Raw genomic sequence first — 17044 nt, forward strand, 5'->3', positions numbered from 1 at the left:
ATGCTCTGCTCCCAGATAGCCCTGTGGTGGGCCCCTTCTTGTCAGGGAGCTCAAATGTCACCCCCTCAGTGAGACCTTCTGCATACATTCCTTTTTTTTTTTTTTTTTTTTTTTTTTTGAGACAGTCTTGCTCTGTCGGCCAGGCTGGAGTGCAGTGGCGTGATCTCGGCTCACTGCAAGCTCCGCCTCCCAGGTTCATGCCATTCTCCTGACTTAGCCTCCTGAGTAGCTGGGACTACAGGCGCCCACCACCACACCTGGTTAATTTTTTGTATTTTTACTAGAGACTGGGTTTCACCGTGTTAGCCAGGATAGTCTCGATCTCCTGACCTCATGATCCGCCCACCTCAGCCTCCCAAAGTGCTGGGATCACAGGCGTGAGCCACCACGCCCAGCCACATACATTATTTTCCACATCACCCAGTTTTCTTTTCTTTTCTTTTTTTGAAACGGAGTCTCGCTTTGTTGCCCAGGCAGGAGTGCAGTGGGGCGATCTCGGCTCACTGCAACCTCTGCCTCCCTGGTTCAAGCAATTCTCCTGCCTCAGCCTCCTGAGTAGCTGGGATTAAAGGCGCGTGCCACCACACCCACCTAATTTTTGTAGTTTTAGTAGAGATGGGGGTTTCACCATGTTGGTCAGGCTGGTCTTGAACTCCTGACCTCGTGATCCGACTGCCTCAGCCTCCCAAAATGCTGGGATTACAGAAGTGAGTCACCGTGCCTGGCCCAGTTTTATTTTCTTCGTAGCACTTAGTCCTGAAGTTATATTATGCACAATGTGCCCTGCGTGTCACTATTCCCAAAGGCCCTACAGAACCTATTCAGTCATGTGGAACCACTTTTTACTTTTCTTTTTTTTTTTTTTTTTTTTTGAGGAGTCTCACTCTGTCCCAGGCTGGAGTGCAGGGGTGACATCTAGGCTCATTGCAACCTCCACCTCCTGGGTTCAAGTGATTCTCCTGCCTCAGCCTCCCAAGTAGCTAGGATTACAGGCGCGTGCCCCCATGCCAGGCTAATTTTTTTGTATTTTTAGTAGAGACGGGGTTTCACCGTGTTAGCCAGGATAGTTTCCATCTCCTGACCTCCTGATCCGCCCGCCTTGGCCTCCCGAATTGTTGGGATTACAGGCGTGAGCCACCGCACCTGACCGGAACCACCTTTAATCCTCACCAGGCAACTTTGGACAGGAGAAACTCAGGCCCTGACACCGCCAGGAAGGTGCCCAAGACCACATAGCAAGGCCTAGAACTGGGGTTGTCTGCTGGGGCCATTCCAGTTTTGGCTGATAATGCGTTTATTGCGTTACTTTAGTACAGTCGGCCTGCCTTGCCCCACCGCCAACAGCCCAGCCTGTTCACAGTTTTCTGCTCACTGCTCATTACCCAAGGAGGTGGGGTCTGTCCCCCAGGGTGGGCACTCCAGGCACTTCCTCGGCCCTGGACGTTGCTCTGGAGCCCAGCTTCCCCGTCCCTTCCCTCCCGGCTGAATCCTGCGCCCGGCCTGTGCCACCCTTCCTGGGGCTGCTACATTCAAGGGTTATCCTGTTAATAAATAAGCCCGCGCAGCTGCCCTCAGCCAGGGCCTGTCGGTTGGTGTCTCCGTCGGCCTGGGACTCCCAATGTGCCCGGCCCCAACCCGTCTGTCTTTTCAGGGTCTGTCTGGCTCCTCTCCCGCCTGTATTCTGCTTGGTTCCCGGCGTGGGGACAGTCCGGTCACCAGTGCGTTGCGCTGCGCGGCCCCCGCTCAGCGCGTGGCTCAGGAGCGTGGGTCCGCCGGTTACGGCCCTTCCTCCGCGACTCCGGGGGCAGTGACTGCAGCGCAGGCTGTGGGCGACACATGCGCAGGGAGTTCGCGCTGCCACCGCCGCCCGGCTCCACCAGCTGCAGAAAGTCCCGGTACCAGAGTTTGGGGCCCGGCGGCGCGGCGGGCGCAGCCTCCTCGGCCCCCGCCAGCCGTTCGGCCTGCGTAGCACTCAACACGTGCAGCGACAGGCGACGCAGCGGTTGCGTAAAGCCCTGCTCGACTGCAGCGCACAAGTACACGCCCGAGTCCCGGCGCCGCAGCCTGCGAAGCAGTAGTCCCCGGGCGGTGCGCTCGGTGCGCTCCTGTGCCAGCACCTGCGGGCGGGGGGCAGCGTGAGGCGGGGGTGTCGGGCGGGGAACAGGGCTTCCGGGCCCTAGCACGCGACGGAAGAAGCAAAGAGTCATTGGGAACCGAGGTGGGGCGGGAAAGGGGTGCCCCCGGGCGCACATTTAAAGGCTGAGTGTTTGGGAGTTGGTGGTCTTCAAGGGAGAATCCGAACGAGGCGCGGTTTACATGAACGTGGGGGGTAGGTCAGGGATCTCAATGGGCAGGTGGAGGGCGGGTCTTCTCCCGAATTCAGGGGAGACGGGTCAGGAGCCCGGTTGGAAGCAATGGGGCCTCCGCAGCTTGTGGAGTGCAGGTGAGGGACCAAACGACGGGGCGGGGAGTGGGTCTGGTTGAGCGGGGCTTCGTTGGGTAGGGCGGGGCTTCTCCCGGATGCAGGGGGTGGGACAGGAGCCTGGCAGGGAGGGTGGAGTAAGGCTCACCTGGGTATGGGCTGTCACCCCTGCGCGCTGGAAAGTCCACTCCACGCGCGCCTGCAGCGAGCGGGGCTCACACTCGAGAAAGGCGCTGCTGCCCTCCACGCCGAACACTTTGTGTTCCAGCAGCGCGGGACGAGACGAGTCTTGGGGCGAGAAGAACGTCAGATTTAGGCAAGGCAGGGAAGGTGGGGCGTCTTCTGGGGCTGAGGGTAGGGACAGCTGGGAGACTCACCTCCGGAGCACAGCGTACTGGGGTCGCCATTCCTTACGTCTTGCCGCCGGAACCGCCTGTGGGGAACATCGGATCTTCCATGAGCCCTTCTTCTTTCAGCCCCAGGCAGTGAAAGACCCTTCGCCTCCCTCCCGGCGGCCCAACCCCGACCCCGCCCACCTCTTGACACTGGGCTGGAAGCGCGTGCACGCGACCCCGTCCCAGGCGCAGTAGGGGTCACGCGCCAGACAGCATTCGGCGCAGACGCGGCCGTGGGCAGCGCAGCGGTGCAACGCGATCTGGGCCACCGCGCTCCGCGAGGCTATGTACAGCTGGTGCTAGGGGGCACGAGGGGCTCTGGGCTGACCGAGGGCGACCCCATGCCTGCCTCCCATCGGTCAGGGATCCCTTCTCCCACTCGACAGATGGGAACACTGAGGTCTTACGCCTCAGGTCACACAGTCTAGCAAAGCCAGAGCCTGTACTGAAACGCGGGACTGCGAACTACCAAGAGGGGCCAGAGGCTTAGGACACTCCAGGCACAAGCTCAGTCCATCCCACCCCCACCCCCATCCTGGTCACTCACCCTCTTGGAGGAGATTTGCATGCTGGTGACAGCGGCCGAATCCTGAGAGGGAGGAGGGGCGACGGGGTCAGGGCTTAGTGGGGTGTGGAGGGGTCCCAGGCGACTGGGGGCGAGGCCTCACCTCAAACACGTGCAGCTCTTCCAGGAGCAGCCCCTCTGCGCTGGGCCTACTGCCTTTGGGGACCGAGATCACCTTCAGCACCGTGCCAGCGTCTGCAGGAATGAGAAGGGGTAATGACCATTGGTGCTCCCGGACAGCTGAAGATAGGGTCTCCTCGCCTTTGAGGCTTCTACCCTCAGCATATTTGGGTTGTGAAGAGTGTGGACTGGAAGAGTGTGGGTTGGGCAGCTTCCAGAAGGTGGAGACACAGCCTGGGAAAGGATGTGGAGATGGGACTGAACAGGGAGAGCTTCCACTAGCAGCCCACAGGGCCTGGATGGGATCCTGGGGGTCGCCGTGGAGGGACCCTGACCTGTGCCAATGAAGAGGACGTCATAGTGTCCGTCAGCGGCTGCAACCCGGTCCGTGGCAATTTGAGTGAAGGTGTAATTGGCTCCAACTTGTAGGAAAAGAGGGCGCCCCCCAATGGGCAGGACAGAGTTGTACATGAGGGGGTGGTTCCGCGCAAACTGGATGACATCGTCGGGGAAGTCCTTGGTGGAACTGAAGGTGCCAAAGGTCTTGCTGGGGCACTGGGGGTGGGGGGAAGAGAGGTACAGTAGGGATATAGATATGGGGGCTTGATAGGCGGCCCTCCATGCCAAGCCTCTGGGAACATGAAGGGGGATGGGGACAGAACCCTGCCCTGAGAATTAGAGAGGAGATTCAGCCTTGCCCTGGGAAGTCAGAGGCGGGAAACAAGCTTTGTCTTATGGAAAGGTTTTCCCACCCATAACTAAACGAAGAAAGCACATTTACCAAGAAGACCCCAGGCCAAGTTCTCAAACCCTTGAGGCTTTGAAGTGGGTTGTAGCAAAAGTTCCTGGGCTACGAACCATGCCTGGCCGCGGGTAGGGGACGCGACCCTGGTATGACACCCACTGGTGCATGGGCCCCTCCTTGTGTGCAAAGGGTCCCAGGAAGGCCCGGCGCACGTCGTTCATGCTGTACACGCACACTGCAGAACCCTGGAAGATGCTGCTGGAGGAGAAGACCAGGGCGGGGTGAGGGGCCCGGTGGAACCCAGCGGCCTGCTCGGGGGCTCCCTACCTCCCGCCCCTCACCTGGACGTGGAGAAGACAGCATAGAGCAGCGGGGTCCGGTGGTCCCGCGAGGACAACAGAAACACATCCTCTGCGGGGAACGGGCCTAGCTGGGGTAGGGCGCACAGCCCCGCTGCAGCGGGGGCTCCTGGAGTCTGCACCGCTGCCCCCCTCCCCAACCTCATACCCACTCCCGCACTCACGGAGCTGATCGAAGTGGGTGTCGCCCTCGACGCCCGGCACTGAGCACACCAGCCGCGCCTTCAGAAACGTCGTCCACTTGTTGACCAGGCTGCGCTGGCCGCCCACGTCGTTCTGCCGGGACGATCAGAGGGGATGAGGGCGAGATCAGGGCTGGCAAAGGGGTAGGGGCAGGGTCGCCGGGTGTGGCCCAGGGACTCCTCACCCGGCAAATCTGGCCAACGCGGGACACGGACAGGCGTCCCAGTGCCGGCGCCGCCTCTACCGCCGTCTCACGAAAGAAGAAGTAGATTTTGTCGTCGTCTGGGTTCTCGCTCTCCGGGATCCAAAATACCTTGACAAACTTGGGCTCTGACCGCGGCAGGAGGCATGGGTCAGCGGGTCCTGGCCTCGCCTCCTGATACGAGACCCACGCGCTGCTTCCCCTTCCCGTAGCGCGGGCACAGCACACGGGATCACAGTGTCTGACCACCCAACCTCTAGGACCACGTCCAGTTGGCGCTCTGCGCCGACCGAATCCAAAGAATCAGGGCCTGCGAGGCAAGAAGCAGCCGCGAGGGGGCAGCAGAGACCGTGGCTACCTGGCGGCCCAGGCGGGAAGCCCGGCTAGCCTCTGATCGCGCCCCACAGAGTCGCCCAGCACCTTAGGCTTGGGTAGGAGGGAGATGAGGTAATCTGGTTTCACCTTCACTCATGAATCGCCCTCCCTAGCATAACCAGATGCTCCCCACTCCTGCTTCAAATCCTTCTGCTGGGTCCCTTTTTATTGTATTATTATTATTTTTTGAGACTGTCTTGCTCTGTCGCCTAGGCTGGACTGCTGGATCTCGGCTCACTGCAATCTCAGCCTCCCCAGTAGCTGAGATTACAGACACAGCCCACCACTACACCGGGCTAATTTTATTTTATTTTATTTTTTGAGACAAAGTCTCGCTCTATCGCCCAGGCTGGAGTGCAGTGGCACAGTCTCCACTCACTGCAAACTCAGCCTCCTGGGTTCGAGTCATTCGCCTGCCTCAGCCTCCTGAGTAGCTGGGATTACAGACACACACCACCACGCCCGGCTAATTTTTGTATATTTAGTAGAGACGGGGTTTCACCATGTTGGCCAGGCTGGTCTCAAATTCCTGACCTCAGGTGATCCGCCCGCCCCGGCCTCCCAAAGTGCTGGGATTACAGGTGCACACCACTGCACCTGGCCAATTTTTGTATTTTTTACTAGAGACAGGGTTTCACCATGTTGGCCAGGTTAGTCTCAAACTCCTGGCCTCAAGCTATTTGCCTGCCTCAGTCTCCCGAAGTGCTGGGATTACAGGTGTGAGCCACTGCGCCCACCAGCCCCTAGTCCTTATTTAATTTTTATTTTATTTAGAGACAGAGTCTGCTCTGTTCTGCAGTGGCAGCATCATGCTCACTGCAGCCTCCAACTCCTGGGCTCAAGTGATCCTTCCATCTCAGCCTCCTGACTAGCCAGGACTACTAGGTGTGTGCATGCCACTGCCCCCAGCTAATTTTATTTTCTTTTTTGCAGAGACAGGGTCTTGCTTTGTAACCCAGGCTGGTATGAAACTCCTGTCTTCAAGCAATCTGTCTGCCTCACCTCCCAAAGTGCTGGGATTACAGGCACAAGTCACTGTGCCCAGCCCCCATGGCTCTTAGAATAAATAACTCTGGCCCCTGACAGTCCAGGCCCCCTTATCATTACTAGCTCTGCAAGTCTATTCCTTTGCTTGTTCCTGCATCCAGGCCTTTGCACTAGTTGCTCCCTCTGCCTGGAATGCTCATCCCTGAATTTTGCTGGCTGGCTCTCTTGTGCTTGGGAATTAGCTCATACTCCCCTCAGTACAGCGGCTTCCTTTACCCAACCCCCTCCACCCACCCAGTCTCCTTTTCACTTCCTCCCTTGTCTCTGGCCTCATGGCCATTGGACTTGATCTTATCATGTATGTGATCTGTGAACTCAGAGGTCACAGTCATACCTGTCGTATCTGTCTCTGTGACACCAGTGCCTGATTAAGGAGGGTATTTGGTAAGACCTGGCCACACCCACTGCTCACTTACTTTATGGGCCTTGCTTGGCACCTGCCCTGTGGGAGGGTGACGGCCTCCTCCCACCAACCCCACCAGCCTCTCACCATTGAGCCAGCGGGAGTCGTGTGGCTCTGTTCGGAGACTCGGACGTTGGCCCAGGCTGCGAAAGATGGTAAAGTCTCGGCCCATGAGGTCTGCTGCCACCCCTGAGTATAGCTCCTCCCCTACAGACAGAGCAAGGGCTGCTCAGCCAAGCGGAGGCTGTTGGGGCAGGAAGGCCTGGGGAGCTCTGGGAGTTCTCAGGGAGTCAGTGAGGCTATGGGGGAATCCCTGGAGCTCTTGGGGTCTTGGGACTTTGTGAGGTTCGGCAGTTTCTAAGGGATTCTGTTGGGGCCTTAGCCCTTGGACTCACCCACCAGCACGGAGGCAGCCCGATGCCTAGGGTCGTAAGGACTCTTCCCCTTGCCGTCCTCTATCCTTCCTGGGTCCAGCCGGAGCACGGGCTCCTGGGAGGTGTGGCAAGTTGTGACTACCAGGCCCTTCTTACCCTCCTGACCTCCCTCCCTGCCTAGATATGGCCTTACCTCTGCCCGGTGGCCCACTTCCACAAAGGCACATGTTGGGTGGAAGGCTCCCGTGCCACAGGCCAGCAAGTGGGTGTGGTTGTAGGCGTGCAGCAACTTCACAAAGTTCATGCACTCAGTCTAGTAGGGTTGGAGGTGTGAGGTTTCCCCCAGGGATATGGCCTTAAGAGGTCCCAGCTCACCAGTGGCATCCTCACCCCTCCCTCTCTCTCGCATTGACCCAGGCAAGTACTAACATGGGCCACAGGGAACTGGGGGCCCTTGCTGACCAGCCCAGGCCTCACCAGGGTGGGCGTCTGGGGAAGCACAGGCCTGCAAAGCCTCCATGACTCAGAGGCCCCCTAGAAGAATTACACGAGCCCCAACCCTGACTCACCACCCCCAGACCTCAGCCACCTCGACCTCCCTGCCCTCATCCCAGCCAGAACAGGCAGGCCTCTGTTTTAGCCCTGCCCTGTCTCTGGGGTGAGGGGCTGACCCTCCCCACTCCCAGCCCGGACAGCCAGCACTCACACCAATGTCCTTCCCTGCCCAGTTGCACTCCTCTCGCCATTCCACAGGGGCCGGCCAGGCCAGCTATGGGGAGGTTGGGGGAGAGGGGACACAGGTCAGAGACTTGGGATATTCTCTACCTCAGGGAGCCCATTCCTCTGAGTCTCTCGAGGTAGGCTGGAGTGGGGTCCTAGGGCTCCTTCCCTGGGCAGTGCCGGGGTTGGGGGTCCCTGGCACCTTCTTGGCCCGCTTGCTGATGTTGTCCAGGCTGAGGGAGGCCACATGGTTCTCGGCACCCACAAACAGGCGTCCACGCTCCTCATCCACCAGCAAGGCCTCGTAGCAGCAGGTTCGCTCCAGGCTGAAAGTCTGGAGACCATGCCAGGCCTGGAGCTCTGCAGGGCAGGACACTGCTGAGGACTCACCAGACATGCTGGAAGCCTCCCCCAGGTCTTGCCTGGTGGTGACTCTATGGGCCAAGGTTGTCCTTAGGACCTGGCCTGTATACATGTGAGTTTACATGTGTGTGAGTTTACACACGCAAACCCAAGCCCACCCAGGTGCACGTGTGGAGCTGCCAGGGGAGGTGGTACACCCCCCAGGAAGAGGAAGGCAGGTTGAACTTGGGCACGCTCAGACAGGTGGTATCTCCAGGCAGGCACACTGGGAGGCCAGGCTTATGGACACCAGAGTCCTGGGGGAGACTGGCATGCAGGGATGGCCAGACCCCCAACTCCCAAAAGTCAGGCTGAGAGTTCCTTTCCTGCCACTCCACCACCAGCCTGAGCTCAGCAGAACTGCCTATTCACTGCCATTGCCCAGGAGCCACCTTCCTGTACAGGAGGCATGAGAAGGGGGCTCTGACTTCTCTGTTGCTCTGCTGAAGGAGTATCGCCTTGTTGGGGTTACTGAATGGAACAGAGACAAGGTCTGTTGCTATGGGGACAGGAGGGGTCTTCCTGAGAAAGCACGAAGAGAATGTGGGCAGAGGCTGGGGGCTGAGGCCCAGACAGGGTTAACTGGAGGTGGCCTGAGAGTGCCACTAATCCCACCAGAGTCTAGTGACAGGCATGCACATGGGGCAACAGCCAACACAGAGCCCCCTGGCCATACCGGGACCCTTTCCTGCCCACCTCAAGCTGGGCCCTCCTGCCTGCCAGGTGCACCTACCTTGGAAGGAGAGCCGAAGGCGTGGGGGGCTGGGGGCGGCACCCCCCAGCCCCACTGCCCAGAGCAGGGCCAGGCCCGGGATCATGGCGGCGGCCCCGGCCCGCCCCATCTCAGCAGCTCGGGGCGCTCAGGGTTCAGCGGGTGTGTGTGTGGAGGAGCCTTGAGTTGCCCTGGACTCTGCCCCAGGATCTGGAAGAGAAGGAGTCGGCAGAGAAGGCGAGGGCGGGAGGCTAGGGAGGGGGAGTCCCCAGGGATCAGATTACAGCCCCTAGGGGAAAGAGGCTGGGGGGTCACATTCCACTTCCGAACCCTCCCCTCCGAGGGTGCCCCGCCTGGCCACAATCACAGACACACCCACGCCACTGGGCACACCCTTAGGGTCACCCTGCACTGGCAGGCTGCCTCACCACGTCACCCTTCCCAGTAACCTCCCCTCTTGTATACACACTCACAGACATTAATTCACAATGCGCACCCACTTCATGCCACCCTCGGCCTGGGAGGAGGGATACTGGGAGACATAGGCAAGGTCCCCACGTGAGAGAGGACAGAGCACCAACAAGGATGGATGCAGAGGGTGCCAAGTGCAATGAGCAAAACAAGCCAGTCAAAAGAGTGAGAGTGACAGGAGCGGGTCAGGCCTCTGGAGGTGGCAGTGTCCCCATAGTCCCGCAGAAAAACGCAAAGACACTTTTGAGGCTGGAGTCAAGGGTGTGGGTGCCTGTGAATGTGAATGTGTTTCCGAGTGTCCCCTTGTGATGTGTGCATGTGTGTAGTGTGTATGCACATGTGTATGCACATGTTTACATGTCTATGTGCAAATATATAGTGGCATATTGCACATGTGTGGATATGGGTTGGTATGCACATGCATGTGGCACTATGCAATCTATGCAGTACATATGTGCGGTACGTGCATATTTTGTGCACAGATGTGTTGCACATTTGTGCATGTGCAAACGTGTGCACCCATAAGGGTGGACATGTCTCCGGGCATGCAAGTGAGCAAATCCAACTGCAGCATCAATCACTCCATTCCTCTGAGGGAGAAGTGCCACCCAGGAGACCCAGGACCTTGGCAGAAGCCTCAGCCTCTGACTTGGGGACTGCTCCCAACCCAGCTGAAGCAGCCTCTGCATCTGAGCTTGAGGGCTGTCTCTCCACACCCCTGAGGAATCAAAGAGGGGCAAGGTGAGGCAGCCCTTCACTTGTGCCCCAGCCTCCTGGCCTCGCTGAGCTGGCCTTCCCTCTCAGCGCCTCCACAGCCTCTCTGAGCCTCTCCCTTCACTTCTCTCAACCCTTGAGGTTTCCCCATCTTTGAGCTGCTTCACTCTAGGAGCCAGACACCTCCCCCGGGCCCTCAGCTGGGGCAAAGACCTGGCTGCCATGCCCACCCTCCTTCCCAGGGGCCAGCTGGGCAGGTGCTGGACACAGGAGCCCAGGGAGTGGGGCAAGGTTCCAGGTGGGATTAAGCAAGTGGAGCGGCTGCTGGGGCAGGTTCCAGGCCCCTCCACCCACACTCCTGCCCAGCTCCTGGCCCCGTCCCAGGCCAGGACCCCCACCTCCCTCCTTCCCCCCGCTGACACTTGCCACTGCCTCTTCTCAGGTTCTAGAGGTCTTCCAGGCCACCACCAGCTGCCTTCTCACACTCCACCAAGGACTCCCGAAGCGGCACCTCTCCACTCTGGCCCCTTCCCACCCTGGGGCTGCAGGGGACCCTCTGACGGCTCCTTTAAGGAGCAGCCCCCGCCCCCACCAGGCCAGCCACCGCCCCACGCGCTGTGCCGTAAAGTTTAGAGGGCGGATCGGGTGACGGGCAGGCAGCCGGGACCGGCTGGAGAAGGCGGCCAGGCGGGAGTGGAATGGGCACAAGGGAGGGGCTGGTAGGGACAACCCCTCCCCTATTGGGTCTTAAGGCAGAAGTGTGCCCCAGGTGGTGGTCCCAGAAGCCAGGTGGCCAGCCAAGGCAAGGGAGGAAGAAACCCCAGCTCCAGGGGATCAGCAGGCAAAGGGAATCACTGGGTGGGGGCACCACCCGGGGACTCCAATATCTCACCTGTCCCTCCACAGGTGGGAAGCTGTGGGGAGAGATAATGGGGAGCTCAGCTGCCACCTCAGTTCCCAGGGACCGGCTGGGGTGGGCGGGCAGCCAGAGGTCAGGGGAGGGGCTCTCAACTGGAGGTCGGATGGGCCCTTGGGACCCAGTCCCGGTCCTTCCTCACCACTTGGGCCACTTAGTACTTCAGCGACCTGACCAGCAGTGGCTTCTTCCACAACAGCCAGATCGGGGAGGGAGAGGAGGGCAGGAGAAGGGCAGATCCAGGAGGAGCAGCAAATCTCACTTCTGCACCACAGGGCGGGGCCCATCTGGAGTCCCCCATCCTGGACAGGTAGCTCTGCATCTCTGCTAAGAGGTTGGGGGCGGCCTATGACCTCCCTTCCTCTGACCTCTCTTTCTAAGTTGGAGGTGGAACAACCCCCACCAAACCCAGAGCCGAAACCTGAGGGAGTTTTACAGACAGGATGGAGCTCCTGTACCTCGGAGCCTCAGTTGGGAATGACTTGGGGTCTTTTCCTGAAGCTTAGTCTGGTGAACATGCCCCATTTGTAGCATGAGGGGTACTTCTCTGAGGGACTGTATGTTGATAGTGGCAGAGTGGAGCCCTCAAGTCCACCTGAGTGAATATACCAGGGCTTGAGAATGGGCTTTGATCTTTCCATCCCCAAAAAAGGCATTTTCCTACCACCTCCCAAGGCTGATGGGGCAGTGTGGGCATTCTAAGTGTTGCAGCTTTGTTGCCCAGCCCTGGATGCCTCCAGCCAAGCAGGGACAGAGGTGGGAGCAGGTCTCCTGGAAGTGGAAGTGGGGCCATGCTCTCCTTCCTGAGCCTGAGGACCTGGTGTACCTGGCCTGGCCTGGCCAGCTGGCAAGTGAATAACAGGGGCCAATGAGAGCCGCAAGGCCCTTCAGGAGGGCAAATGGAAGGACAGATCCCTGCGTGGGCCCGTGGGCTTCCTGGATGCGGCCTTTTCCCACTCCGGGAGTAGGTGCCTCTAGCCTTGGACCTGGGCAGGCTCTCCTGGCCCCATGCAAGCAAACAACATTCTTTGGCTGTTTACAGCTTTCCACCCAAGCAGCCAGGATCAGCAAGTACCTCAGAGGCCCCCATCCACTCCCACTGTGCACCCATAGGCCCTCACTGCCATGTTTTCCAGGCCCAGGGGCCCGGTCTCCATTTCATCACCCTGCACTTTCCTCCACTAGCCTGCATTCACTCTGGGAACCGGGACCAGGACCACCCCCCACCATTATCTTTCCAAAGGCCTGGGATTCAACCCCCAGCCAAAAGGACTGGGCTATCTCTGTCCCCACTGAGTGCTGTGCCCTGTCCTCTGTCCTCTAGATGTGTACCCTCCCTTGAGTAGGAATGGAGGTCCCCAGGGATGGGAGGCCAAGTTGTCCCTGATTCCACATGGTCTCCTTTCCGTTCCTCAGCCCCAGGTCCAGTGTGCCAGGCCATGGGTAGGGGCCCCCATGGAGGCCAGCATTCCAGGAGCAGGGTCACTGCCTGTGGATCACACTAGGGGCTGGAGCTCCTCGAGGATTCTACAATCAGGCAGCCTGGGCCTGAGTCTCAACAGAATGGGGCAAACCAGGGGAGGCAGCTGGGGTCCCTTTCCCCGCCTGTCCTCCTGCCCTGGGCCTCTCTCTTTTTTTTTTTTTTTTTTTTTTTTTTTTTTTTTTTTTTTTTTTGAGGCAGAGTCTCCCTCTGTTGCCCGGTCTGGAGTGCAGTGGCCGGATCTCAGCTCACTGCAAGCTCCGCCTCCCGGGTTTACGCCATTCTCCTGCCTCAGCCTCCCGAGTAGCTGGGACTACAGGCGCCCGCCACCTCACCCGGCTAGTTTTTGTATTTTTAGTAGAGACGGGGTTTCACCGTGTTAGCCAGGATGGTCTCGATCTCCTGACCTCGTGATCCGCCCGTCTCGGCCTCCCAAAGTGCTGGGATTACAGGCTTGAGCCACCGCGCCCGGCCTGGGCCTCTCTCTTTTGAGAGAGCTTCTAGCGACAGAGGCCTGTCTGGGTTCTTACTCTGGGGCTGCCTGTCAGTGCACGGCCTGCCACAGCCTTGGCTTTTCCTTCTGGAAAAACCTGGATTGTGCCAAATCTCAGCACCTGCCTCCCCACCCCTGGCCACCAGCTGGGCCTGCCCCTTTGCACATGCCTGGACTCCGGGTGGTGTGGTTGGTGTGGGATACCCATCTGAGGAAGGCTGTGGCAACCCTCTCAGTGCAGCCTGGGCTGGATGGGATCTTGGGCGCCCCACTCATACCTGCTTTAGTCATCAGGGCTGGTGGCTCCAATGAACTCTTCCTTGTTCTGGCCACGTAGAAACCAGGTCATGCTGCCCAGAGGACTTAGGCACAGTAGGGACAGGCGTGGGCGGCCATAGGATCATCACCTGAGGCTAACTTCCCAGACACTCTAAGGCCCCGCCCCAGGGGCATCTCCTGGGGAAGCATCTGCAGGCATGTCCTCACCCCAGCCTGGTCTCCACATTCCCAGGGGACCCTGGCCCACCTTTTTTGAAGGATAAGCTCCTCCCCTCCTTTCCTGTTCCCCTTCCCTTCTGAGGGTCCTGTCAGAACTGAGATGGAGGTGCTGAGGGAGGGGCTACCAAGAACTCTGGGCCTTTGGCCGTGGCCCTACCCCCACCCGCCCCACCCCTGCCCTCCCCCCCTGCACATTCCTCCCAGGCTGAGGTCAGCCCCTCTGGGATGCGGGAGCCCCCCCGACCAGCCACATCGCAGCTCTTCCCTCACTCCTGTTTTCCTCATTGCCCAGCAGGGAGGGGTGGGAGGAGAGGGGGCTGGGGGCGGGGCCTCCCTCTCCCTCCCTCCTCCCAAGCCCGGCAGGGTGGAGGGGGCTGTGCCAGGAATGCTGGAAAGTGAACTCTGAGGGCACACTGCACTCATGAACAGACATTCACATAAATACTGCATTCTCCTAACTGGCTAGGGGAGAGCCTCCCAGGAGTGCTGGGTAGGGGGCTGTGAATGCTCTGGGGAGGGCTGGGGAGTCTGGAGTCAGCCCCAGGGATCAGCCCCCTTGTTAGTCCAGCAGGAGGCGGGGTTGACTCCCTAGCTGGAGTCTGCACCTCTCATCTTCTCTGCAGCTACAGACAGCGCCCAGGCAGGTCTGGCACACAGTGGGGGTACCACAGGTATGCACTCTTGCTGCCACCTTAGCTCTGGGCATCTTGGGCACCCAGGCCTATGAAGGCCTCAGAGAAACACTCCACTGCTGCCTCTTCCATCCCAGCTGAACAAGGCCCCTTCTCAGGCTCAGCTCTTTTCCCCTTTTGTTGTGCTCCTCACCCCAGTACTTTTTTTTTTTTTTTGAGACAGGATCTTGCTTTGTCACCCAGGCTGGAGTGCAGTGGTAGGATCATGGCTCACGGCAACTTCAGCCTTCCACCTCAGCCTCCCAAGTAGCTGGGACTACAGGCATGCGCCACCATGCCTGGCTAATTTTTTTGTATTATTGTTATTTTTTTTTGGTAGAGATGAGGTTTTGTCATGTTGCCCAGGCTGGTCTTGAACTCCTGGGCTCAAGCAATCCTCCTGCCTTGGCCTCCCAAAGTGCTGGGTTTACAGGCGTGAGTCACTGCTCCCGGCCACCGCAGTACAATTACTTCCTAAACCGTCTGACCCCTGTGCCCAGGGTTCTACTCGAAGCTCCCTCCCTCCCCTGGGTGAAGAGTCCTCAGTCTTCTCACTTCCCAAGGCCCCAACCCACCCCTGGCACTACCAAGCCTACCCTCCTGAGAGCCCCTACCTTTTGTCTGTCTTAGGACAAGCACTGACCGCTTTACCCTCCCCCAGGCTGTATCCCTGGGGTCATTCTGCCACTTCTCTCCCCATGCCTCCCCTCTGCAGGACCCTGTCCCTGACCCCTGACTCGGAGAGCTTGTTGAAGTTTGGTAGGATTGCAGGCTCTTAGCCTGGCATTCACTGGGCCACTCTCTTTTTTTTTCTTTTCTTTCTTTCTTCCTTCCTTCCTTCCTTCCTTCCTTCCTTCCTTCCTTCCTTCCTTCCTTCCTTCCTTCCTTCCTTCCTTCCTTCCTTCCTTCCTTCCTTCCTTCCTTCCTTCCTTCCTTCCTTTCTTTCTCTTTCTTTCTTCTTTTCTTTCTTAGAGAGGATCTTGCTTTGTCACCAGACTGGAGTGCAGTGGCAGGATCATGGCTCACAGCAGCCTCCTGAACTCCTAAACTCAAGTGATCCTCCCACTTCAGCCACCCGAGGAGCTGGGACTACAGGCACACACCACAACACACAGTTAATTTTTGTATTTTTTGTAAAGATGGAGGTCTCGGCCGGGCGTGGTGGCTCAAGCCTGTAATCCCAGCACTTTGGGAGGCCGAGACGGGCGGATCACGAGGTCAGGAGATCGAGACCATCCTGGCTAACACGGTGAAACCCCGTCTCTACTAAAAAATACAAAAAACTAGCCGGGCGAGGTGGCGGGCGCCTGTAGTCCCAGCTACTCGGGAGGCTGAGGCAGGAGAATGGCGTGAACCCCCGGGGCGGAGCTTGCAGTGAGCTGAGATCCGGCCACCGCACTCCAGCCTGGGTGACAGAGCAAGACTCCGTCTCAAAAAAAAAAAAAAAAAAAAAAAAAAAGATGGAGGTCTCACTATGTTGCCCAGGCTGATCATGAACTCCTGGGTTCAAGTTATCCACCTGCCTCAGCCTCCCAAAGTGTTGGGATTATAGGCCTGGGCCACCACACCAGGGCCACAGGACCACTCTCTGTATCTTGGTGGGGGCCAGTCTTCCAGTGCTCCACCTGCCCCGTTTCTGGGATGCATTAGCTCTTTTGTTGCCAAGACTTTGTTTGCGCTGTGCCCTTCACCCTTTAGACCCTTCCCCTTGTCACCTGCTGGACTCCTCACCGTTCATGATCCACCTGGCTGTCACCCGTCTTCTGTGTAATTCCAGACCTGTGGTGTCAGGTTCAAGCCTCTGGGCAGGGCTCTGGGTTCCCCACTGTGGGGGAAGCAACAGGGGCTACAATCACTGGTGACCCCAGGACCCAGCGGAGGACAGGCACAGGGAGGCAGGAGATGGTGTGCCCATAGGAAGCCCTTCCACCTTCCTAGGCATGCTAAGTCTCCATGGGGTTGGAGGATGGATGGAGAATGGACACCCCTTAACCCTGTCCCAGTCCCCCAGGCCTTGACGACCCTGACCTCAGTGAAGTCAGAAAGCAGAAGGCAATGGGATGAGATGTCAAACTCTGATTTTTCTCCCAACAAGATTATCAGGGGCTGTGGGGCTGCATCTCTGGCAAGGGGAGAAAAGGACCCATGGCCTTGACTTCTGCTCCTCTTGGATATTAGTGCCCATCACCGTGTGACTAAGGGCTGAGTGGGTGGCAGGCATGGACACATTTGCTGCCACACACCTGCATACATACCCCAGCTGACTAGAGGCCATCCCCCTGGGTGATGAGAGGTGCTGCCTTCCCTCTGGTAGTCCATGGTAGAGATGAGGACCGCTAGAATCTTTTGTTTTTAAGAGAAGGGGTCTTGTTATGTTGCCCAGGCTGGTCTCAAACTTTTGGCCTCAAGTGATCCTCCTGCCTTGGCCTCGCAAAATGCTGGGGATTACAGGCATGAGCCGCTACACAGCCAGGGTCTCCTTTTTTTTTTTTTTTTTTTTTGAGACAGAGTCTCATTCAGCCCCACAGGCTGAAATGTAGTGGCACGATCTTGGCTCACTGCAACCACCGTCTCCCGGGTTCAGGCGATTATCCTGAGTAGCTGAGATTACAGGCACCCACCATCATGCCCGGATAATTTTTGTATTTTAGTAGAGACGGGGTTTCACCATGTTGACCAGGCTGGTCTTGAACGCCTGACCTCAGGTGAGCTGCCCGCCTCGGCCTCCCAAAGTGCTAGGATTACAGGCGGGAGCCACCGTGCCCAGCCCCAGGGTC

The 17044-nt window shown here is 58.6% G+C and overlaps 1 protein-coding gene across 8 annotated transcripts; it reads right to left on the reverse strand.

Moving 5' to 3' along the window:
* Window positions 1-1249: 1249 nt before the first annotated feature.
* On the reverse strand, window positions 1250-13694 carry SEMA3B (semaphorin 3B). 8 transcript variants are annotated; one of them, XM_030938253.1, is made up of 19 exons: window positions 13377-13694; window positions 11102-11123; window positions 9046-9234; window positions 8113-8270; window positions 7897-7959; window positions 7384-7503; window positions 7212-7305; window positions 6904-7023; window positions 4974-5119; window positions 4771-4882; window positions 4589-4673; window positions 4361-4505; window positions 3838-4057; window positions 3486-3577; window positions 3365-3406; window positions 2959-3116; window positions 2800-2855; window positions 2571-2710; window positions 1250-2117 (listed from the first exon to the last, which is right to left on the reverse strand). In XM_030938253.1, the coding sequence occupies exons 3-19, from the start codon at window positions 9152-9154 to the stop codon at window positions 1713-1715; spliced, it is 2265 nt and encodes a 754-aa protein (XP_030794113.1). In that variant the 5' UTR covers window positions 9155-9234; window positions 11102-11123; window positions 13377-13694; the 3' UTR covers window positions 1250-1712. The 8 variants fall into 8 exon arrangements, with proteins under 8 accessions (XP_030794113.1, XP_030794157.1, XP_030794069.1 ...); XM_030938297.1 differs by lacking the exon at window positions 11102-11123; XM_030938209.1 differs by lacking the exons at window positions 11102-11123; window positions 13377-13694 and adding an exon at window positions 10636-11010.
* Between the last annotated feature and the right edge of the window lie 3350 nt (window positions 13695-17044).

The sequence above is a fragment of the Rhinopithecus roxellana genome, chromosome 1 (assembly GCF_007565055.1).
Source record: "Rhinopithecus roxellana isolate Shanxi Qingling chromosome 1, ASM756505v1, whole genome shotgun sequence".
Taxonomy (NCBI): Eukaryota; Metazoa; Chordata; class Mammalia; order Primates; family Cercopithecidae; genus Rhinopithecus; species Rhinopithecus roxellana.